General features: G+C 45.5%; 2 protein-coding genes and 1 long non-coding RNA gene across 3 annotated transcripts; 1 reads left to right on the top strand and 2 right to left on the bottom strand.

The window, feature by feature from the left end:
• Positions 1-13471: 13471 nt before the first annotated feature.
• On the bottom strand, positions 13472-15136 carry LOC147986256 (uncharacterized). The gene is made up of 3 exons (XR_015617126.1): positions 14725-15136; positions 14501-14650; positions 13472-14134 (listed from the first exon to the last, which is right to left on the bottom strand). It is a non-coding gene; the product is annotated as an uncharacterized LOC147986256 (long non-coding RNA).
• A 161-nt stretch (positions 15137-15297) lies between these two features.
• Positions 15298-17298, top strand: LOC147986255 (uncharacterized). The gene is made up of 2 exons (XM_087544599.1): positions 15298-15563; positions 15876-17298. The coding sequence occupies exons 1-2, from the start codon at positions 15444-15446 to the stop codon at positions 17040-17042; spliced, it is 1287 nt and encodes a 428-aa protein (XP_087400725.1). The 5' UTR covers positions 15298-15443; the 3' UTR covers positions 17043-17298.
• Positions 17299-18182: 884 nt separating this feature from the next.
• Positions 18183-22955, bottom strand: LOC147986254 (glutamate dehydrogenase 2, mitochondrial). The gene is made up of 9 exons (XM_087544600.1): positions 22593-22955; positions 22389-22502; positions 20121-20342; positions 19957-20031; positions 19746-19862; positions 19342-19592; positions 18963-19038; positions 18759-18845; positions 18183-18664 (listed from the first exon to the last, which is right to left on the bottom strand). Exons 1-9 carry the CDS (start codon positions 22698-22700, stop codon positions 18479-18481), a joined length of 1236 nt encoding a protein of 411 aa, XP_087400726.1. The 5' UTR covers positions 22701-22955; the 3' UTR covers positions 18183-18478.
• Positions 22956-24104: the final 1149 nt, after the last annotated feature.

The following is a 24104-nucleotide window of genomic DNA, read 5'->3' as shown; positions in this document are numbered from 1 at the left end:
GCTTCTTGAACTGAGCCTTTTCATAATCTATCTTATGCTTCAGCTCAACAATTTTCTGTGCTAGAGCCAGCTCAACAGCAATGGCTCCGTGGAAGGCGACGCTGAGGCCAATGGGAAGCTGAAGATCATCAAAGCTGACTGGGCTGTCAAACCACTCATCAATGAACTTTTTTAAGATTTCCACATCAAAGAGAGGAAGGTCATTGAAGATTTCCGCCTCTTGCTTGCTCTTGATCAACTGCTCAAGAGCGTCATCGCCAAGATCGTCGTTGCTGGACAGATCAATGGCGTCATTCTTGTTGCGTAGAACAACAGCAGGGGTCAGTGCTTGGCTAGTGGGTTGCATGGGCATCTTCACTTTGGCGGGCTTGGAGATGCGTGAAAGATCTTCAGACTGCACATTGTCTTCGGGAGGTGTAGTGGCCAGAGGCTTCGCCCGTGAAACCTTTGGTGCAGGGGAAGGCTTCGAAGCTTTAGGTTTCTTCAGCTTATTTGGCTTCGGTGGTGCAGGCGCTTCGTTAGAATCAGCGTCGTCTGCAGGTTCATCCATGGCTGTCCCTTGAACCATAATATGAGAGATGAGACCATCTAGGTTGTAGAAGGGCCCAACAAGATTGGGTTCGGCTTCGCGAGTGCCATCGGCACGAGGAGCAGAGGGACCTGGATTGAAGTCTAATCCCCGCGACTTCTTGTTTTCTTTGGCCGAGTTCTTGGCAAACTGGAAGTTGCGCTTGAACAGATTATCGTCACGGCACCATAGTAATGAAGATGGGTCTGCATCTGCAGGCTGTGGTCCACGGACCATGCAAGGGTAGAAGCCTTGTTCAATGGCTTCAGCTCTGGACCTGGGTTGAAGATTTCTGTACAAGATGTCTCCCCACGGCCGCTTGATGGCATTCTTCTCAGCATATTCCTGGGTCACGAACCTGTACTTGAACCATTGTTCTGCCCAATATCTTTGAATCCATTGGATTTGGGTTTTCCGCTGATTGTAGTCCTCCTCTGGATCTATCTTGTACAGCTCATAGAGGTCAGGAGGCAAATTTCTTGAGGTGTTTCCACGGCGCTGTCTGCCACCCTTCCTTGCAGATTTCTCTAATGCCATGAAGTTTAGACTGAAAGGCTTCAAAACTGTCAAAGTCTTCAGTCTACTGGTCAGACAAGAACTGGCTTCAGGAGAATTTATATGATGCTGTAAGAACTCTGTAAATGAATGCGGACTATGATAACCAAGGGATTCTCCCACGGACATGTACCTGTGACAGCATTAAAGGTGCGAGGGAAGGGGAAGAGGTCATATGCATTCTCAGAAGATTTTGAAGATAAATCAGTTTAGAAGACATTGACCTCATAGTGCGAAGACATTCACTCATAGGTAGATAGTTGGTTCCAGATTTGTACGAATCCACGAATAAGTACAAGTGAGGAATCTAACTACTTTGTGAAGCATAAGTGAACATACTAGGCATGTTATGAGATGTAGTATGAGATAGATCCAACTTGTGTGAACAAAAATTACTTGTGGTTGAAAGGGATGAATCTATCGGATCAAAAAGATGGTAAAAAGGAGATTTTATTTACCACACGAGGAACTGCTAGACGGAGTGGTAGAGGAGGCCGAGCAGTTCGATCTTCCGTGCCCTAACTTGGCGATGGAGGACACCTACGGCGACGGCGGAGAATACGATGTCCGTGGCCGGCGTGAGGACGGCATCGGTGAGGTCGCGGCAGCTAAGCGCTTCGTCGTCGAGGGCTAGCGGTGGCGCTAGGGTTTGTGCGAGAGTGAAAAAAGAGATAATGACTGGGGTGAGGCATGTATTTATAGGGACAGGGACGGCGCAGTGTTATTACACAGGTGCCCCTGGCGATTCGCATCTGAAGGACACGTGGCGATCATGCAACACATGAGAGGTTGTTCCATGTTCCCACGCACGCCTGGATTGTCGGGTGGTCGTTCCCACTTCTTCGGGTTTCAGGTGAAAGGATTAAGCATTGAAAGCAGATTAATGTTTGTCTCTGTGTCTTCTGCTGACAAGGACGCGGAGAAGACGTTTTGACAGTTTCAACAGAATGCATATGATTTGGATAGATAGACTTAAGATAGAAGCATAGAAGGGTTAGGGTCCGATCACATTCACTTAGTTCAAAAGATTCAACAAGAAGACATAGCTATAAGTGAATGCTGTAGAGGACAGAAACCAAATCGGTACATTGAAGATAAACAAGAAGCCATGTTGTCATTGAAAACAAACGAAATGCGAAGACTTTGCAATGTAATACCAACAAAGATTTTTCCAAACAGGAGTTTGGTGGTGGCGTTACCCACCGTATAGGAAATATTAGACCCAGACACGGCGCACAATTATCGTGGCGCTCCGAAGTCAAATTCCACGTTAATGTATTCACACTCAGAATGTAAGTCTTCATTGATTGAAGACATACTTTACTTCGTGTGTTGCACATCTAAGTCATCAACATGCATAAGTGTTAGGATGTGTGCCTGATCACAGGATATTTGAGGATTCCAAGATATTTAGCTCACACCGTAACTTGCAAAACCTCTTCTCATCCAAGGGCTTTGTGAAGATATCTGCCAGTTGCTCTTCAGTGTTGACGTGTATGATATCAATATCTTCCTTCATGACATGATCTCTGAGAAAGTCATGACGAATTTCAATGTGCTTTGTCTTCGAGTGCTGAACTGAGTTGTTAGCAATCTTGATGGCGCTTTCGTTGTCGCAGTAGAGTGGCACTTGCTTTAGATGAATGCCATAATCTTTGAGTGTTTGTTTCATCCATAGAAGCTGAGCGCAGCAAGATCCAGCAGCAATGTATTCAGATTCAGCAGTGGAGAGAGATACATAGTTCTGCTTCTTTGAAGACCAACATACAAGTGACCGTCCCAGAAAGTGACATGTGCCTGATGTAGACTTGCGATCCACCTTGTCACCAGCATAATCAGCATCCGAGAATCCAACTAGATCAAACTCTGAGCCCTTTGGATACCATAATCCTAGTGTTGGGGTGTGAGCCAAATATCAAAGAATTCGCTTCACAGCTAAGTGATGTGATTCCTTTGGTGCCGCTTGGAATCAGGCACACATGCAAACACTAAGCATGATATCTAGCCTAGATGCACATAAATAAAGCAAAGAACCAATCATGGAGCGGTATACCTTTTGATCGAACTCTTTACCATTGTCGTCGGGACCCAGATGGTGTTTAGCTGGCATTGGCGTAGTGTAACCTTTGCAGTCTTGCATTCCAAACTTCTTCAGGCAATCTTTGAGGTATTCCTCTTGATATATGAAGATGCCGTTGCATTGTTATCGTATTTGAAGACCAAGGAAGAACTTCAGTTCGCCCATCATGGACATCTGATATTGCTCTTGCATCATATATCCAAACTCATCACTGTATTTATGGTTGGTGCAGCCGAAGATAATGCCATCCACATATATTTGGCACACAAACAGTTCACCATCATATGTCTTCGTGAAGAGTGTGGGATCCAAAGAACCAGGTTTGAAGCCTTTGCTCTTCATGATGTCCTTGAGTGTGTCATACCAAGCACGAGGGGCTTGTTTGAGGCCATACAATGCCTTGTTGAGCTTATAAACCATGTCAGGATGTTTTGGATCTTCAAAGCTAGGAGGTTGTGCAACATACACTTCTTCTTCAATCTTGCCATTGAGAAAAGCGCTCTTCACATCGATTTGATACAGAAGAATGTTATGATGATTTGCATAGGCCAGCAGTATGCGTATAGCTTCAAGCCTAGCCACAGGAGCAAATGTTTCATCGAAGTCAATTCCTTTAACTTGAGTGTATACTTGAGCAACGAGACGAGCTTTGTTTCTGACAACTTGACCATGCTCATCTTGCTTGTTGCGATATATCCATTTAGTGCCTATGATATTGTGCTTACGAGGATCAGGACGCTTGACCAGTTCCCACACATTATTCAGCTCAAATTGTTGAAGCTCTTCTTACATTGCTTGAATCCACTCAGGCTCCATGAAGGCTTCATCAACTTTCTTGGGTTTAGATATTGAGACGAATGCGAAGTGTCCACAGAAATTTGCTAGTTGTGTTGCCCTTGAACGAGTGAGTGGACCAGGTGCATTGATGCTGTCAATTATTCTCTCAATCTGTACTTCATTTGCAACACGAGGATGAACAGGACGAAGACTTTGCTCTTGCTGATCATTGTCATCGTTAGAAGGATTGTCTTCAGGCTTAGCATTGTCTTCAGGTTGATCAGGTGCAGAGATGATGAGTTCCTCTTCAGGCTGAGCTTCAGATGGTATGATTTCTCCAGTTCCCATAAGCTTGATGGTTTCACTGGATGGCACTTCATCTAGCACATTTGGCAGGTGCTCTCTTTGCGAGCCGTTAGTCTCATCGAACCGCACATCCATAGTTTCAACCACTTTATAGTGAAAGAGGTTGAAGACTCTGTAGGAGTGCGAATCCTTTCCGTATCCAAGCGTAAAACCTTCATGTGCTTTCGGTGCAAATTTTGAAGTGTGATGTGGATCCTTGATCCAGCACCTGGTACCAAATACTCTGAAGTAGCTGACATTTGGCTTCTTACCAGTGAGGAGCTCATAGGATGTTTTGTTCAGAAGCTTGTGAAGATAAACACGGTTGATAATATGGCATGCAGTATCAATGGCTTCAGGCCAGAACTTTCTTGGAGTCTTGTATTCATCGAGCATCGTCCGAGCCATCTCAATAAGTGTTCTGTTCTTGCATTCCACGACGCCATTCTGCTGCGGCGTGTACGGAGCTGACAACTCATGAGTGATGCCCAAAGTGTAAAGATAAGTGTCGAGGCCAGTGTTCTTGAATTCAGTGCCATTATCACTTCTGATGTGCTTGATCTTGACGCCATAGTTGTTCATGGCTCGATTGGTGAAGCGTTTGAAGACATCCTGCACTTCAGTCTTGTAGAGGATTATATGCACCCATGTATATCTTGAATAATCATCAACAATGACGAAGCCATAGAGACAAGCAGTAGTAGTAAGAGTTGAGTAGTGAGTGGGATCGAAGAGGTCCATGTGTAGCAGTTCGAAGGTTGAGTCGTTGTCATGATTGTCTTCGAGGGATGCTTGGCTCTCGTCATCTTTCCAGCTTCACAGGCACCGCATAGGTGATCTTTCTTGAACTTGACGCCCTCGATGCCTATGACATGCTTCTTCTTTGCAAGAGTGTGCAAGTTCCTCATGCCAGCATGCCCTAGCCTCCGATGCCAGAGCCAGCATTCTGAAGCCTTTGCTAGAAGACATACAGCAAGTTGTGGTCCTGCTGAGAAATCTACCGCGTACAAATCATCTTTCCGATACCCTTCAAAGACTAGAGACTTGTCAGATTCCATTAGAACAAGGCAACGATATTTTCCAAATATCCCAATCATGTTTAAATCGCAAAGCATTGAGACAGACATTAAGTTGAAACCAAGGGATTCAACAAGCATCACTTTATCCATGTGTTGGTCCCTTGAGATTGCAACTCTACCTAGACCCAATACCTTGCTTTTACCAGTATCAACAAATGTGATGTGACTTTTGTCAGATGGACGTAAAGTTGAGTCCATGAGAAGACTTCGCTTGCCAGTCTTGTGATTAGTACACCCACTATCAATAATCCATTCTGAAGCAGCTGGTGTCATACCCTACAGTGCAGTTAGGGGGATAGGCTTCACGAAGAGAATTGTGAAGCATAAACATTTGACGAGCAAGTGGATTATGAAAGCTTAGATCAAGGTTAGGACTGATAGGGCAAGCAGCAAGCGACTCAGAAACAAAATACATAATAAGACCATTTGGGCATTTGATCTTGCGCCATACAAGATGTTTAAGGTCCCCAACAATAGCTTCAGACGAATTTGATTTTCGGCTGGAGACCCTTCCCTGCAAAAGAGAGTTAAGCTTTCTTAGCCACCCACATCTTTAAGGGTGGCTTCGAAGCAATGAGTCTAAGTGCAGCATCTGAGAACTTTGGCTTAGAAGCCCTAGCAAATAGTCTTGCAGGAGGGCAATAGTACTCATAAGAATAAGCAGAGTAGTTCTTGGTCTTATGAGCATAGCGGTTTGATGAAACGCGCTCATATTCATAGGCCTTAGTATGGTTTCCCTGCAAAACATTTGCGTTAGTGCGACTCAGGTGAGCCCTCTGTCTGTATGAAGCCTTTGGACCACATGAAGCCCGTGGTCTGAGGTTTGTCTTCTTCACTTGTGGTGTCATGATGACATTCACAGGAAGATTCTCCAGACACCTTTTCGGCACCCACACTTTCTTCATAGGTGGCCCATTCCTGCAGTTAGTGCCAATATACCTGGCAAACATTTCACCATTCTGATTCTTAAATAGTTTATAGTTTGCATCAAAGGATTCATCAATAACACAGGGATTAGCACAAGTGAAGCCAGATAGGGTGGATGGATCCACTGAAGATTCCAACCCATGTGGTTTTGGGGTACTGCTCAGGTTTCCAGTAAGAGCCATCAGCATTCATTTTCCTTTCGAACCCAACACCCTCTTTCCTAGGGTTTCGGTTCAGGATCTGCCTTTTGAGGACATCACATAGTGTCTGTTGTCCGCTGAGACTTTTGTACATCCCTGTTTCAAGCAATGTCTTCAACCTAGCATTTTCATCAGCAATAGCAGTGGCATCCTCAGCAGAGGGGTTAGTTACCACATCAACAGTTGAAGATATTGCAACAGTAGCAGTAGTAGAACATCCAGCAACAGAAGTAGCATTATCATGCTCAATGCATTTAAGACATGGTGGTTCAAATCCTTCCTGAGCGGGACTGATCTGTTTGGCGCGAAGTGACTCATTTTCCTTTTGAAGATCTTCATGAGCCGCTCTCAATTTCTCAAGATCTTGCTTCCTTTGAAGATAATCATAGGAGAGCTTTTCATGAGTTGTTGAGAGTGTTTCATGACGACTTTCAAGTTCCTCATACTTAACGTGAAGATTTTTATGTCTTCAATTAAGGACTGAGATCGAGTCATTTCAGCGTCTAACAGGTCATCGCTTTTGTCTAACAGTTTTTGAATATGTTCCATAGCTTTCTGTTGTTCAGTTGCAATTTTAGCAAGTGTTTTGTAGCTGGGTTTGGAAACACAATTAGAGTCATCTTCACTGGATGTTTGATAGTGAGTAGTGCGTGAGTTTACCTTGGCACCGCGTGCCATGAAGCAATAGGTGGGAGCGGAGTCATCCTGGTCATTAGCATCGGCGTCGGTGATGGAGTCATTGTCTTCAATGTTGAAGATGGACTTGACAACGTAGGCTGTAGCCAGACTTGCAATGCCAGAATTGGACTCCTCCTCAGATTCCACCTCCACCTCCTCAGAAGCAGACTCCTCCTCTGAATCCATTTCCTTGCCAACAAACGCACGAGCCTTGCCAGATGAGCTCTTCTTGTGTGATGAAGACTTTGATGAAGACTTGGAAGATGACTTTGAGTATCTCTTCTTCTTCTTGTCGTCATAATCATATTCCTTGATTTTCTTCTTGTTGTTGTTGTTCTCATTGTCCCACTGAGGACACTCAGAGATGTAGTGGCCAGGTTTCTTGCACTTGTGGCATGTTCTCTTCTTGTAGTCATGAGCAGAAGCTTCATCATTCCTTGAGCTAGATCATGAGGACTTTCTGAAGCCTTTCTTCTTGGTGAATTTCTGGAACTTCTTCACAAGCATATCAAGCTCCTTTCCAATGTCTTCAGGATCATCAGAACTGCAATCAGATTCTTCTTCAGATGAGGAAATAGCTTTTGCCTTCAAAGCACGAGTTTGCCCATAGTTGGGACCGTAGATGTCTCTTTTCTTAGAAAGCTGAAACTCATGTGTGTTGAGCCTTTCCAGTATGTCAGACGGATTGAGTGTCTTGAAGTTAGGGTGTTCTTGAATCATCAGGGCTAGGGTGTCAAACGAGTTGTCAAGTGATCTCAGGAGTGTCTTGACGACTTCATGCTTGGTGATCTCAGTAGCGCCGAGGGCTTGAAGCTCATTTGTGATGTCAGTGAGTCGATCAAACGTAAGCTGAATATTCTCATTGTCGTTTCTCTTGAAGCGGTTGAAGAGATTGCGAAGGATACTGATTCTTTGATCTCTCTGGGTTGATACGCCTTCGTTGACCTTGGAGAGCCAGTCCCAGACTAGCTTGGATGTTTCCAGAGCACTCACGCGGCCATACTGTCCTTTGGTCAGATGACCACAGATGATATTCTTGGCAGTGGAATCCAGTTGAACGAACTTCTTGACATCAGCAGCGATGACACCTTCACCAGCCTTGGGGACGCCATTCTTGATGACATACCAGAAGTTGACCTCAATGGCTTCAAGATGCATGCGCATCTTATTCTTCCAGTAAGGATATTCAGTTCCATCGAAGACTGGGCACGCAGCGGAGACTTTGATTATCCCTGCAGTCGACATAGCTAAAACTCCAGGTGGTTAAACCGAATCACACAGAACAACGGAGTACCTTGCTCTGATACCAATTGAAAGTGCTTGTTATAGACTAGAGGGGGGTGAATAGGCGATTTTTATGAAATTCTTCAAAACATGGAAGTTTCGAAGACAAACAATAGAAACAAACTTATTACCATGCAGCGGAAGGTAGACTACACCAAGCAAGCCATAGTCAAGTATTCAATGAGATGAAAGCACAAAGACTAATAGTAGCTAGGTAGTATAGATCAGGATGGAAGATAGTATGAAGCCAATCAGAACAGCAGTCACACAGTGAAGACAATAGATAATGCAGACAGTCAATGACTTCACAAGGACCAATCTGAAAGTAAAGAGATGGGAAGGAATGGAACCAGTGGCTCGTTGAAGACAATGATTTGTTGGACCAGTTCCAATTGCTGTGACAACTGTACGTCTGGTTAGGGAGGCTGAGATTCAACTCAGAAGACCACGTCTTCACCTTATTCCCCTTGAGCTAAGGACACCCAGTCCTCGCCCAATCACTCTGGTAAGTCTTCAAGGTAGACTTCCAAACCTTCACAGACTTCATTCACCGGCGGTCCACAATGACTCTTGGATGCTCAGAACGCGACGCCTAACCGGCTGGAGGATTCACAGTCCTCAAGTGTAATAAGTCTTCAGATCACACAGACAGGAAGACTTCAGTGATGCCTAACACTCTTTGGCTCTGGGTGTTTAGGGCTTTGTCCTCGCAAGGAATTCTCTCTCAAAGGCTTCCAGGTGGGTTGCTCTCAAGCGACAAAAGCCGTACACTAACTCTGAGCAGCCAACCATTTATGGTTGTAGGGGGTGGGCTATTTATAGCCACTAGGCAACCCGACCTGATTTGTCCGAAATGACCCTGGGTCACTAAAGAACTGACACATGTTCCAACGGTCAGATTTCAAACACACGCGGCAGCTTAACTTGGTCTACAAGTAAAGCTGACTTATCCATCTCTGGATAAGATTTGCTCTCATTGTCTTCGCTCGAAGACTTAGGATTTGGTTGAGCATCACTTTAGTCATTCTGACTATGTTCACTTGGACCCCACTTAACAGTACGGTGGTTCCTATGACTCAACAAAGAAGAAGATGAAACTACAAAACAACTATGTCTTCGTGCTCCAAAGTCTTCATGTGATGTCTTCTCATGTCATAGTCTTCAATGTGAATATCTTCACATACCACCATTGTCTTCAATGTCTTCACACATTTTAGGGGTCATCTCCAGTAGGTAAACCAAATCAATGAGGGACTACTACCTATGTTATCCTGCAATTCTCACAAACACATTAGTCCCTCAACCAGGTTTGTCGTCAATGCTCCAAAATCAACTAGGGGTGGCACTAGATGCACTTACAAGTACCATGTGGCCATAGTATAGCATGCTGCAGGGAGGAGAGAATTGACCCCGAGACAATGGTTCATGACTGCTACACTGTGGAGAATTATCTGAAAGCATGGATATACTCTGGTTCCACTTAGAGATCCAAAGCATTGGGAGAAACAGAATGCTTACAAAGTATATCCACCAGTTTTGACTAAACAGTTGGGAAGGCCAAAGAAAAATAGGAAGAAAACTCCAGAAGAGAAGAAGAGCAAGCATGGTGTTAGATATTTGAACAAAAAAAGTGTGACAATGCACTGCTCAATTTGTGGCAGAGCTGACCACAACAGGAAGGGGCACTACAGATGGCAGGAAGCACTAATTGAAGAAGGAGTAGAGCTGGTTGATGAGAACTATGATGATCCAACATTTCTTCAGGTATGCTTAAGGAGTAGAGCTGGTACCATGAAATGTGTTTAACTGCCTAAATTGAACTTATTTGAAGAATTAACTTTTGTTTGTTTGCAGAACATATTTCCAAACAGGCCAGATCCTAGGTTGGATCCTAGTGAGTCACCAACCAGTATGGTTTTCAACATGGCCAACAGGGAAAGAGCAAGAAGAGCTCCTCAAAGGGTCCATGGCCCATTGCCTGAGCTGTCTTTATTTGTTGCTGCTGCTGGGGCTGAAATACCACAACCCAGGGTCACTACAGAAATGAATGTTTCTAGGCAGACAAGGTCAAGAACTGAAGCTGACATGGGAAGAGGAAAGAAAAGGAGAGGCGCAGGAGAGGGAATTTCAAATGCAAGAAGAGGAAGGGAAGCAAGTGCATTCTTAGGTCTAGAAAGAGGTGCCAGTGCAGATGCAAGGTCAGGAGAGGGAGCAAGTGCAGATGTTGGTAGAGGGAGAGGAGAAAATGCAGATGTTGGGAGAGGGGGAGGAGCAAATGCAGGTTCTGGGAGAGGGAGAGGAGAAAATGCAGGTGCTGGAAGAGGGAGAGGAGCAAATGCATGTGCTGGGAGAGGGAGAGGAGCAAATCCAGAAGATGGGAGGGGGGAATGAGCAAATCCAGGTGCTGTGAGAGGGAGAGGAGGCAGTAATGTGCATGCATGGAGAGGAGAAAATTCAGATGCAGGCAGAGAGAGAGGAGGCCAAGCAGGTGAGAGGGCATGGTGGCTGATGTTTGGAGATGACATTGCCAGTCATATTCCCGACCTCAATGCTCCTCCTGATGATTTTCCTATTGCCTGATCTAGTGGCAGTTCTCAGCCACCATTTTTTGATAAGGCCTATACTTATGTAACTCATAAACTGGCCCTTTTTTGTTATGTCAAACTGTGACATACATTGCCTCTTTTTTGATAGCAAAATATGGCATACATTGCCTATTTTTTTATGGCAAACCATGGCATACATTGCCCTTTTTGTAATTAAATATTATAATTAGGTGTTAACTGAATGTTGCAACATATCTGAATGTTGTTGTTCACTGAATTTTGCTGAATTTTGTTGTGTTACCTGAAGTGAACTTTGTTGATGTTAACTGAACTGAACTTTGTTGATGTTTACTAAATTGAACTTTGCTGCTTTGAACTGAACTGAACTTTGTTGATGTTTACTAAATTGAACTTTGCTGCTTTGAACTGAATTGTGTTGCTTTTAACTAAGAAAACTTAAAAATGTTTTGAAGTGAATACTGATCTATTTTGGAGTAAATACATTTGTTGTTAATTAAAAATAATTTTCCAAAAAAAATATTTGTCCTGGGTGTCGAACCCAGGACCCTTTGTTTGATAGGTTGAGCTCCATGCCAGTGCACTAGTACTAGTGATCTTGCTAGATACTCATTGCTACACTTGTTATACTGATATAGACTGTAAGTGCTAATCGGAGCGGTGTCGTTCGCTCTTCCACTCCTATTAAGAGGCCACCACCCACCACCCATCGCCCCCACTCATCACTCACCACTTCCGTTTCACGACGCCTCGAGCTCTACGCTCCCCACCTCCCACTCCACCACAAGAAAACCATCGTTGGCCATCTCGACGCCGCCGCCGACGCCATGGAAAACCACCCTGCATGGCAGAGGATGGTCGACGAGCTGGCAGGCGGCGACGAGGTCGCACGCGCGGAGCTCCAGGAGATAGGCTAGTGGTTCCTCTGTCCAACATCCTCTGTTTCGCAATGGCGGAGACGCGCTCCGACGATCCGAGGCAACGCGCGCATTGGTGGATGTACAGGTCCACCACCAAGTCGTAGCCGGATCCGACGCGTGTGTGGTCGAGGATGTAGCGCGTCCACGATGTGGTTCTGGCCCTGCTTGCGCCGGTGCCCCTCGTCCACATCGACGACGACGGCATCTCTCTGTCGTCCGACTCGGAGTACTGCAAGGTGGACTCCGACAACGACTTGGGCTACAGAGGGGATTCGTACTCCTCTAACTCGTATGCCTCGTTTGACGATGTCGAGGTGTCGGTCGTTGTCCTGTCGGACGACGAAGAAGAAGAGGAGGAGGACGAGATCCAGATGCTGGTGCCAGTCCACAACGCCAAGGAGGGCGACAAAGACCTCCCGATTGACGTTGAGGTGCTCGCTCCCAGATGTGCCTGACATCGTCAAGCAGGAGGTGGTGACCGATGCAGAAGAGGAGAAGGTGGAGGCAGCAGCACAGGAGCCGGAGAAGACGAAGAAGATGCCATTTGCAGGGGAGGTGTGCTGCTCGGAGCGCCTGAAGCACCAGAAGAACTGAAGATGATGGACATGCTGGACAAGAAGATGATGCAGTAGTTAGGTATGCTGACTAGCAAGATAATTCAGCATATAAGTTAGTGATATTTTGGTTAGTTTATGTTAGGTGTGCTCTATATAAGCAGAGCACGTAAGTTAATTGTAATGTGGAATGTTTGAACTTTGCTGCACTGGTTATGTTGCACATCTGGATGCTATCTATATAGTTATGCTGCTTTACAATGCCTACATTCTCATGCTGCTTTGATTTGCTTTCATAAAACGCTCTGTTAAAATGCTGCTGTTACAATGCCATTGTTTTATTTGCTTTAACTACAGCAGCAACATTGCAATTGTTGCTGTAATCTGGTACTATGTTTCCATAGAGTGCCACTTTTGATGTGGTCTTTAGCTGCAACTTTCCAAAAAAAGAATGCAACAGTTCTGTAGGCCTATATTTTGTTTTGTTGCTTTCATTTGGTTGCAATGTTGCTGCTGCTGCTGTGTTTGCCATGCTGCTATGTTGCTTTCAAGTGGCAGTTAACATTTAAATTCATAAAACCTCAGTGCACTGCAAATGCTTACAAAGCTCATTTAAATTCAGTTAACTGAATCTTCAGATAACTGAATTTGTAGTTAACTGAATCTTCAGATAACTAAATTTGTAGTTAACCCAAGATTCAGTTAACTGAATCTTCAGATAACTAAATTTGTAGTTAATTGAATTTTTAGAGAACTGGACATGCAGTTAACTAAGATCTAGTTAACTGAATCTTCAGTTAACTGAACTTCAGTTAACTACAAATTCAGTTAACTGGATCTTAGGTTAATTGCATGTACAGTTCACTGACACTGCAAAAAATGCACTTATCTGGAGACATTCAGATAACTAGTAACACTAGAAGCAGTCATACAAATTTAGTTAACTAAAAGTAGTCATACAAATTCAGTGCATTACATAATAGTGGCATTACACCAACAAATTCATTACAACTAATTAATAGCTCCAACTAAAGGCATCATTACACCTACAATGAATTACTCAAATTCATCTAAGATCTCCTTCACCCTCCTTATCTTGCTCTTATTCTCCTCCTTGTGCCTGAATAAATCACCAATCATGTACTCTAGTTTCTTCTTCTCCTTCTTCAGCTCATCCCTCTGTGACACCACTTTGTCCATCTCTTCCTTCATGTTGTCCATATGTTGCTTCATCTCATCCCTCTCTTTCTCTCCCTTAGCCCTCACAACCTGATGAATACTAGTGGTAGAATTATCAGACATCTTCTTCTCAAGCTCTTACTTTAGGTCAGAAAGAGCAAGTTTTGCATTGCCCAATTCAGTTATTGCCTGCTCCTTCTCAGCCACCATCTTAGCAAAATCAAGTTTAAAAAACCTTCAGATCCTGTTCCATCTTTTCCTTCTCTCTCACAACCTTAACATTTTCTTCATCAAGGGCTAAATTCTGAGTGATCCTTTGCTCGTTCTCATCTTCATACATGCCCCAAACCCTGGCTAAACTCATCTTCGGAATGGCAGGTCATTTAGGGTCAATCCACTCCACATAGTTGCATTTAGGTATTTTCTACAAAATAAGAAAGAACAAACATTTTTAGATAAATGAAAAAGCTTGGAGCACTATTGATCTGCTCTTACAACATAACTTGGGGAAATATAAATTAATTGCACTGTCAGGCATTCAATAGAGTTACATCACTATGGCACAACAACACAATATCAATTCTTAACATAACCAAAACTTCTGCAGATAACAAGATGCAATTAACTGAAAAATTCAGTTAATTAACTGTAGTTTTCTTCAGTTAATTGAATTTTCGTCAGTTAACTATATTTCTGCACTCATCCAAGGTTACATGCCACACTCTAGGCTTATACAGATCACAGTAAGATGTCACATTCCTAGTTTGGAATTAACTGTAGATCTACTAACCTTTTGTGCACAAGCAAGATACCTCCTCCCACTGTCAACTGATTCAAAAGACACAAACTTCTCACAGACATCTTGGTGTTCACATCTAGCTGCAAGATCTGGAGCAAGGCCTCTCCACTCAGAACAGAAAATGGAGGCACGAGCAAGAGCCTACAACATATTCTAGTCAGGAAAATTGCCTATTTTTTGCTCTAACCCTAACTGGCAGAGGCATAGTGACGAACCTCACTTGCGACAGAGTCGCCGTCGGACGAAGAGCTGGATCCTTCACTCCTAGATACCATGGCGGCGAGCGGCGAGCTTGCTGGCGGCGTGGAGCTGGAGCTGAGGGGGGCAGATGGGGAACGAGTGGAGTTGGAGGCGGACGCAAACTCGATTCCGACAGAGTTAATTCAGGTGTTGTGTCCTGCGGGTTGATTACAGAAAACGGTAGGGTTTTTTTTTTGCAAAAGTGTGTGCGACGACCGGACTGTCCACCTGGCTGCCAGTTTTCCAGTTGTCATTGGTAAGGAATTAAAAGTCATATTGAGTGCAAGTTAAGGTATGGTGGGATTGAGTTTTGTAACTTTAGGACTAAATCATCATATTTTGTGTAAGTTAGGATATCTGTGTGCTTTTACCTCTTGATGATTTATTATACTCCGGGATGAAGGAAGAGGAGCCCATGGCGATTCGATCTCGAGCGTTCTGCTGCGAAATATCTCCACCCAACATCGGAGACGACGACAGAAGAGGCGAATCACTTACAGCAAGGGCAATATGGTCCCAACAGGTCGGGCTTTCCTTTCCCCGGAACCCAGAAACACCAGACGCGTTCCTCCCCCTCCTTCCTTCTCCCCCTCCTTAAACCTGCCTCTCGTCTCTTCTAGATTTGCGCCCTCCACTTTCCGCCCCTGGTCTCCTCCCCCTCCCTCCCACCGATCCGCCCGCCCCCCGCCGCGCAATGCTGGCCGTCGCGGCGGGGCAGGCGACGCTGGGGGAGCCGTCCTCGTCGGCGCCGGCCGCCGCCGCCGCCGCGCCCAAGCGCCGGGATCCCACGCCGGATCATCCACCGTATTCATGGGTAATCACTCCTCCCCGCTCGATTAATCGCCTACCTGTTCCTCCCCGCTTATTCGGTCGATTCTCTCTCCACCGGGAGAACAGTTGGATTTGCTCTTTAATCTCCACCCACCCACCCGAATCGAATTAGGAAATCGCTAATTGAGCATCGCCAGCGACAGATGCTCCTCGTTGATTCGGAAAGAAAAATCGAGTATCGCCTCCGATGTGAGGAGAAATCGCTTGCTCTCAATCTGGTTGGTTGTTCAATGGCAATGGGGTTTGGATGGGCTGCCGCCGCTGGTTTGACGTTTGCATCCTCGTCTGGTTGCAGATGATCGAAGAGGCGATCCAGGCGCTGGGCGAGGACGGCGGCTCGGCGGAGTCCGCCATCTCGGGCTTCATCCGCGGCAGGTACCCCGGCGTCCCCGCCGCGCACGACAGGTTCCTCCGCTACTACCTCGCCAAGCACGTCGCCGAGGGCCTCTTCGTCTGCGCCGCGCCTGGGCGGTACTCTTGCTGCTCCGATGACGAGCCCCAGCCCGAGCTCGCACTCACCGAGGTCCTGGCGGCGGCGGCACAGCCCAAGCGCGCCCGCGGTCGGCCTAGGAAGGATGACTCGCTGGTGGTGGTCAAGCGTGGGCGCGGTCGGCCTAGGAGGGATGATTCGCAGGCCGCTGCGGTGGCAGTGAGTGCTTGGCCTCCGATGACAGGGGCCAAGCGCGGCCGCGGTCGGCCTCGGAAGGATGGCTCGGCGCCCAAGCCGGCTTCTGGCAAGAAGTTTGTGAGCGGGTCGCCATCCGCGATGCCCAAACGCCGTGGCCGGTCTTGCCTTCTGACGGATGTAGGGGTGGCCGACGTCTCCGGCGAAGCGCTCGTCACGGACAAGAAAGACAGCACTGAGGCTCCATCCGCCACTGATAAGAACCATGGGGAACCCCGCGGGCTGGCACTTGTGATCGTCAACGACGGCTCTGGTGCAGCATTAGTCACGGAGAAAGATGGCGGTGAAGCTCCTGCAGCCAAGCGGCCGCTCTTGGCCAAGGAACCTGCCGCATTCAGTACGCCAGAGTGCAGCACCCAGCCCTGCAAACTGCCCCTTGTGGCAGCTGACGAAAACTCTGCTCCGGCCCTAGCCTCCGACAAGGAGGGTGACACTGAAGCTCCATTTGTGAAGCACAAGCGACGTCGTCGGACCTGCAGATCAGAGCCGGCAAAATCCACCTGCGGCTCTCCCTCGACATCAATTGCAGACAAGAAGGCCGGTGGCAACGTTGCATCTGCTCCACCCAAGGGCCGTGGCTGGTTGCGCAAACCGTCATTGATGGCTGCCGCCGACGATGAAATTACACCCAATGAGGCTCGATCAGCACAGGTCAAGCCGCGCCGCAAACCTCGCAAACAGTTTCTGCTGAACTTTTATGATGAGGTACCAAATAGTCCGAAGTTCTGTGTCCTCGCACTGCCTGCCCAGGTGCCGGGGGCAACAAAGGCGCCGTAGTTCTGAAGCATGGCAGCTCATGAAACATGGTCACATAGTTGAAAGAACACCTCTTGAGTTCCTAAATGCAGTGCACAGGACGATAGCTTTTGTGTTCTAGGGGTTGTATGAACTAGGTAGGGATATTTCTTTTCGGAGCTCCAGTTTAGTTCAAGTCTGAACAATACCACCATCCATCCTGAGGGTTTGCCTTGAGACTGAAATTGTATGGATCTCGTCAGTTCATGCGAAAAGAAAAACAGATGCAATTGTTCTAGTTCTTTGATACTCCCTCCAATCCATATTACTTGTCGCTCAAATGGATGTATCTAGCACTAAAATACATCTAAATACTTACGTCCGTTTGAGCGACGAGTAATATGGATAGGAGGGAGTATTTGTCTGCCATAGGTTACTGATACTCTCAATTGCCTGAATCTTGCAAAAGTAATCTATTACATTTGAGGCCATCAAATCTCAGACCAGAAATGTTGAAACCAATGAGGCCAAAATAACCTTTTTGATATTAAAATCCAGAAACTTTTGGTAAACATTCAACAAATCTGAAGGTTTACAATCACACAGAACTAGATCACATAGTTGGCAACCCAGGGCAGATAATTAGCTAACAGAAAGAACAAACCCATCATGTCTGTTTGAGCGACAAGTAATATGGATGTATCTAGCACTTACGTCCGTTTGAGCGACAAGTAATATGGATAGGAGGGAGTATTTGTCTGCCATAAGTTGCTGAAACTCTCAATTGCCTGAATCTTGCAAAAGTAATGTATTACATTTGGGGCCATCAAATCTCAGACCAGAAATGTTGAAACCAATGAGGCCAAAATAACCTTTTTGATATTAAAATCCAGAAACTTTTGGTAAACATTCAACAAATCTGAAGGTTTACAATCACACAGAACTAGATCACATAGTTGGCAACCCAGGGCAGATAATTAGCTAACAGAAAGAACAAACCCATCATGTCTGTTTGAGCGACAAGTAATATGGATGTATCTAGCACTTACGTCCGTTTGAGCGACAAGTAATATGGATAGGAGGGAGTATTTGTCTGCCATAAGTTGCTGAAACTCTCAATTGCCTGAATCTTGCAAAAGTAATGTATTACATTTGGGGCCATCAAATCTCAGACCAGAAATGTTGAAACCAATGAGGCCAAAATAACCTTTTTGATATTAAAATCCAGAAACTTTTGGTAAACATTCAACAAATCTGAAGGTTTACAATCACACAGAACTAGATCACATAGTTGGCAACCCAGGGCAGATAATTAGCTAACAGAAAGAACAAACCCATCGTCTCTGTCATGTACACCGAAAATTATTTCCCATGCCGGCAACTTATGATGAATTTACCAAATCAATGATGGTGGATATAAGAACTTTCATCCACCACGCTGCCGGGCATGGATTATTCAATAAGGAATCTGGAATTCCTCATGCCTCCCAACCCCTCAAGATGGTGGCGCGAGCAACCCGGTTCACTCCCAAGGTGAATGCTCCCATCCTAAGGTTGCAATCTTGAGACTTGCACATGGCCTTGATGTTCTGGAACGCGCTGTTCATGTACTTATGGAGCTCCATGTTCACCTTTTCTTCTTCCCACATGAATCCTTGAATGTTCTGCGCCATCAAAGAAGCATAAGGAAACTGCCGGCTCAAGCAAAAAGATAATGTGGAATGAGATGGCAAAGGCTACCATCGTATACTCAATTACCTGAACCCACTCAAAATAGCTAACGATCACACCCCCAGCATTAGCATAGATATCAGGTAACACGACCACTCCCTTCTTGGTAAGAATCTACAGCACATACAACAAAAGTGAGACATTCAGGGAACAGAATTGAAAAATGGTTGTATTTTTATGTTTCTCAAGGATGAAAATTGTCGTAAATTGTTTGGTGGTATATACTCTTACCTCATCAGCTTCTGGATCGGTTGGATGATTAGCAGCTTCGATTATAAATTTGGCCTTAACATCAGGGGCATTTTCCCTTCAGATAATTAAAGCAAATCATCAATTAACTAAACTATATATCCAGGAAGCAATCAGAAAATAGGTTGCTCTCAGGTACAAAGATTGGATAAAAAATGCATCAACTTATCTGCAGAATTCGTTAAGTCAGGATTATCACAATATTCGCACATCAATTATGTCTGCTATTCACAATAAAACTAGCAGAAGAAAACACTTAACAAAAAATGTAACAGAAAAGGGGGGAAACCGTGACGTGTGGTGAAATCTAGTGAAAATGATTTAGGCCACATCAAAAGCGCAGAAGGATAATAGCAATTACCTGTTAAGAACCCCGCCTAAGGCACATGGGAGGAGGACATCGCATTCATGCACTAGCAACTCTGAGGCATCCATGACTTCAGCGCCATGAAAGTCTTTCAACTGACCACCCTCATTTCTGTGCTTCATCAGAGCAGGTACGTCTATCCCTGCTTTGTTTCTGATTGTGCCTGATACATCTCCAAGTGCAATTACCTTACCACCTTTCTCATGGATGAGTTGTGCAGCCCATGAACCAACATTACCGAATCCCTGCATGATTTCATCATAGAATAAGCACAACTCTACATTTTGATGGCTACTGACAGTAGCACTATGTTTGAACAGACTTATTTTGGTATTTTACCATGGCACTCGCTACTATCTTTTTACCATTCAAGAAGTCAACGGTTTATCACAACTCACCTGAATAACAAAGGTTGATCCAGAAATAGACTTCCCATATTCGGCCAGGAGAGCCTCAGTAGCGTACATTACACCCCGCCCAGTGGCAGCATCCCTACCTAATGATCCACCAAGATCCTAACAAATAGGCCCAAATTGTAATCATATTAGTAATAATGTGTAAAGAGTTTATATGCAGCAGATAATTTTATGTTATAGTGGTAATACTTACTATGGGCTTCCCTGTGACAACAGCTGGGGAGTGACCATGGAATTTTGAGTACTCGTCAAAGATCCATGCCATGGTCTGTATGGAAAATGGTTTCAGATAGAGTTAGTAGCAGAACATAGGAAGGCAGTGAACAATAGTAAAGACACTGAAATTGCATAACATACCTGTGAATTAGTTCCCATGTCTGGAGCTGGAATATCGGTATGAGTTCCGATAAGGTCATGAATTTTCTGAGTAAATACACGCGTCAGACGCTCCAACTCACTCCTACTTAAATCACCGGGAGAGCACCCTATTCCTCCCTTTGCTCCACCATATGGTACTGCCGCAACGGCAGTCTTCCATGTCATCAGCTGAGCAAGTGCATTTACTTCATCTGGATCAACCTGTCAAGCAGTTTAAGTACAAGAAGAAATATGATAATCAGTCAACCCTTCAACTGACTTATTGCCTTGGCTTTTCGGAATCTAACATAAAGAACAACAACACATGGTGGAACAATTTCGAATAAAATAGTACTTGCTCACAAAAGTAATTCAGTCAAACAACCGACAGTACATTAGCTAAGTTGGTTGTTTCCTTAACTGAGTTATCATTTAGGGATAACAAACTTTCTAGGATCGCAAAATATCAGCAGAATATTGGTTCAAAGAATAACAAAATCCGGCACACGTTCTCTTGTCGTTATCAGCAACAGTTTATTTGCTGAGGTCACACAATAAACATCATGAAACAATTTCTAAATAAAATAGTGCTTACTCACATAAGTAATTCAGTCAAACAGCTGACAATACTTCAGCTAAGTTGGTTGTTTCCATAACTGAATTAGCATTAAAGGATATAGAAATTTCTAGGCTCGCACAATATCACCAGAATATTGGATCAACGAATAACAAGATCAGGCACACATTCTTTTGTCGTTATCGATAACAGTCTATTTGCTGAGCGTTACACAAGCAACGTCTTCAAACAATTCCTAATAAAAAAGACAGATAGTACTTACCCACAAAAGTAATTCAGTCAAACAACCGACAGTACGTTAGCTAAGTTGATTGTTTCCTTAACTGAATTATCATTTAGGGTTATCAAACTTTCTAGGCTCTCAAAATATCAGCAGAATATTGGTTCAGCAAATAACAAGATCCGGCACACGTTCTCTTGTCGTTATCGATAACAGTTTATTTGCTGAGGTTACACAAAAACATCATGACATAATTTCTAAATAAAATAGTGCTTACTCACATAAGTAATTAGTCAAACCACCGACAATTCTTTAGCTAAGTTGGTTGTTTCAATAACTGAATTAGCATTGAAGGATGTAGAACTTTCCAGGCTCGCAAAATATCACCAGAATACTGGATCAACGAATAACAAGATCGGGCACATGTTCTTTTGTCGTTATCGCTAACAGTCCATTTGCTGAGCATTACACAATCAACGTCTTGAAACAATTTCTAGATAAATCAGTGCTTACTAACAAAAGTTTAATTCAGTCAAACAACCGACAAAATACTGGTTCAATGAATAATAAGATCAGTCTACACAACATTCTTTTGTCATTATCGATAACAGATTATTTGTCGGGCGTTACAGAATCAACGACTTATAAGATATGCCAGGTAATTCAGTCAAACAATTTCTAATAAAATATCTAACTAAATACTGCTTAAGTTGATATGCCAGATAACAATCAACTTCTTGAAACAATTTCTAATAAAATACTGCTTACTCACAAAAGTAATTCAGTCAAACAACCGTCAGTATGTTAGCTAAGTTGATTGTTTCCTTCACCGAATTATCATTTGGGGATATCAAACTTTATAGGCTTTCAAAATATCAGCAGAATATTGGTTCAACGAATAATAAGATCCGTCTACACAACATTCTTTTGTCGTTATCGATAACAGATTATTTGTCGGGCGTTACAGAATCAACGACTTCGAAGATATGCCGGATTGTTTCGACAGTTTAACGACATAAACATGAGCTTGTAATAACAGAGGAGCGCCACATGCTCTCATTAAAAAGGATTCTATAGCTTCAAATCATTTGCCTGACAAATTGACAGCAAGGAGAATCTACATAATGTCCTAAACTAAGCATACAGGCGAAAGTCAAGTAGCAGAGCTGGACACAGCATACAAAAATAACCTAAGAATGCCAAGTACCGTGGATCCGCCTCTTTTTTTGAATTGAAAAAGAAACAATGACATCGTTGACCATGAGCAATGGATGTTAAAATCATGCCAAGTTGGCAAGCAATCCGGCAATTTTTGCGTGTGTTATTTGCTTATCCTTTTAGGGTCACAATAACTTTTTTGAGAGCTATTTCGATGCGTCTTGTTTTAGGCTTTCGGGAGAAATCGCAATCAAATTGACAGAAGTAGCAAGACAATCCCACGAGGAGAGGAGATGAGAAGAGATCCCGTCACCTCGGGGTGGTAGCGGATGCCACCTTTCATGGGCCCGCGGGCATTGTCGTGCTGCACGCGGAAGCCCACGAAGGAGGCCAGCGTGCCGTCGTCCTTGGGGATGGTGCATTCGACCTGCAAAGGAAAGAAACCAACCGAAGATAATAAGCAACCAAAGTCAAGCTCCGGTCGGCGAGGAGAGAAGAGAAGAGAGCGCGGCGGGACCTTGATCTCGCGGAAGGGGATGAGGAGGCTCTTCTCGAGCTTGGAGTCGAGGCCGAGCAGGCGGGCGGCCTGGCGGAAGTTGCGGCTGGTCGCGGCGAGCGCGTTCATGGCTGCGGCGGCGGCGCGGCGGGCTAACTTCTTCTTTTCTTCCCCGGCCCGCCCCAACAACCTCCTCAACCGCAAGGAAATCGGGCGAAAGGGACAGACAGGGGCGACGGGAACACGCGCACGCGAGGGAGCGAGATCGTGGCGGGGGTGGGGGTGGGGGAGGCTCTCGCGGCCAGAAAGGGCAAGGCGGGCGTAAAAAGGGCGGATTTTTGTCCGGAGATCGAGGGGGGCGCGAGCTCCGGTTGTTTGGAGGGAGCCAAAGGCCCAGGGAGGAGGATGGTATTAATAGGGACGGAGGGCATGAACAACGAACGAGCAGGCCATTAACGTGCACCGGCCCTCCTCCATCTGATCGATGGACGGATCACGCCGCTGCGTGTGAGCTGACTGGACCAGACGACGATTAGTTTTTTTTAGTTGAGACGACGATTAGTTAGAAGGATCTTGGCAGTTTAGAGCGTAATTACTCACGATCGCGGGTCACAGCTGTGTCGAGCGAGGTGAATCGGGGGCCCCGCGCGAGCCAGCCAGCCAGGGAAGGGGCGACGCTCGCTCGCTCGTTCCTTCGTTAACGGTGAACGACGGGCTTCTCCCTCTCTCTGTGGGGCCCACCGGACGGCGTGCTGGTGCTACTTGGTGGCCCGCCTGTCAGTCGGGGCATGTGCGTCCCGTGCCTGGCCTTTCCGGCGCGCTTTTCGCGTTTGTTTCTCTCGCTTTCGCGTAGGCCCGCCCGTCCATCGCCCGAACTGAAAGTCGGAAGCGTCTGCGTTTCCTCCCGTTGATTTTTGTTTGCATCTATCTTCTACATCTTCTATCTTCTCCTCCGCCCCGGCCGGATTCTCTGCGCTCTGCGAAAGCCAGCACGTTTTTGGGTTTTACAGAACGCCATGTGCACGCACGCACGAGTAGGGTGGGGGTGGCGAACTTGGCCTCGTCCCCCTGACGGTGAAAAGGACGGTGGGGAGTGAACGAGGAGGAGGAGCATCTGGCCAGGCGCATCTCGTCCCGCGAAGCGCCTCCCCGGGAAGATGCCCAGTTCGGAGGAGCAAGCTTTCACTCCAAGTGAAACTGCTGCTGCAGCGCGGATGTGGACAGAGGCCGTGGAGTGGACGTATCCGTGCGGACAGTCAGTGCCAGCACCGCGCCGTGCCTCGCTTCTCCTGAGTTGGTGGAACGGATCACGCGTCGTCCAGTCTCACGTTTCTCTCCGTGTGTGTGGCCGTGTCTTCATGCGACGGTGGGGAAGGAGTGATGGTGCTGCGCGTCGGCTGTAGGACTAGCCCGGATTAGTAAGGAATATTCCCCTCAAAAGGAGATTAGCAAGGAGTATCGCAACCTAAATTTGTCACGTATGGTATGGGTTGTAGACCCCGATCAAGAAATACCCGGTGGCACACCTCAAAA

Source organism: Triticum urartu, chromosome 2A (genome assembly GCF_056163025.1).
Source record: "Triticum urartu cultivar PI428250 chromosome 2A, HENAU_Tu73, whole genome shotgun sequence".
Taxonomy (NCBI): Eukaryota; Viridiplantae; Streptophyta; class Magnoliopsida; order Poales; family Poaceae; genus Triticum; species Triticum urartu.
Note: the sequence above shows the minus strand (reverse complement) of the source record. Positions and strands in the feature narration are given on the sequence as shown.

Bases quoted from the DNA above. Each gene is read 5' to 3' on its own strand.
- LOC147986255 (XM_087544599.1), top strand. From the start codon at position 15,444: ATGCTGGCCGTCGCGGCGGGGCAGGCGACGCTGGGGGAGCCGTCCTCG. The intron at 15,564-15,875 runs GTAATCACTCCT...GTCTGGTTGCAG, and splicing joins ATCATCCACCGTATTCATGG to ATGATCGAAGAGGCGATCCA.
- LOC147986254 (XM_087544600.1), bottom strand. From the start codon at position 22,700: ATGAACGCGCTCGCCGCGACCAGCCGCAACTTCCGCCAGGCCGCCCGC. The intron at 18,846-18,962 runs GTAAGAGTATAT...TATGTGCTGTAG, and splicing joins CCGATCCAGAAGCTGATGAG to ATTCTTACCAAGAAGGGAGT. The intron at 18,665-18,758 runs GTAATTGAGTAT...TTGATGGCGCAG, and splicing joins GCTATTTTGAGTGGGTTCAG to AACATTCAAGGATTCATGTG.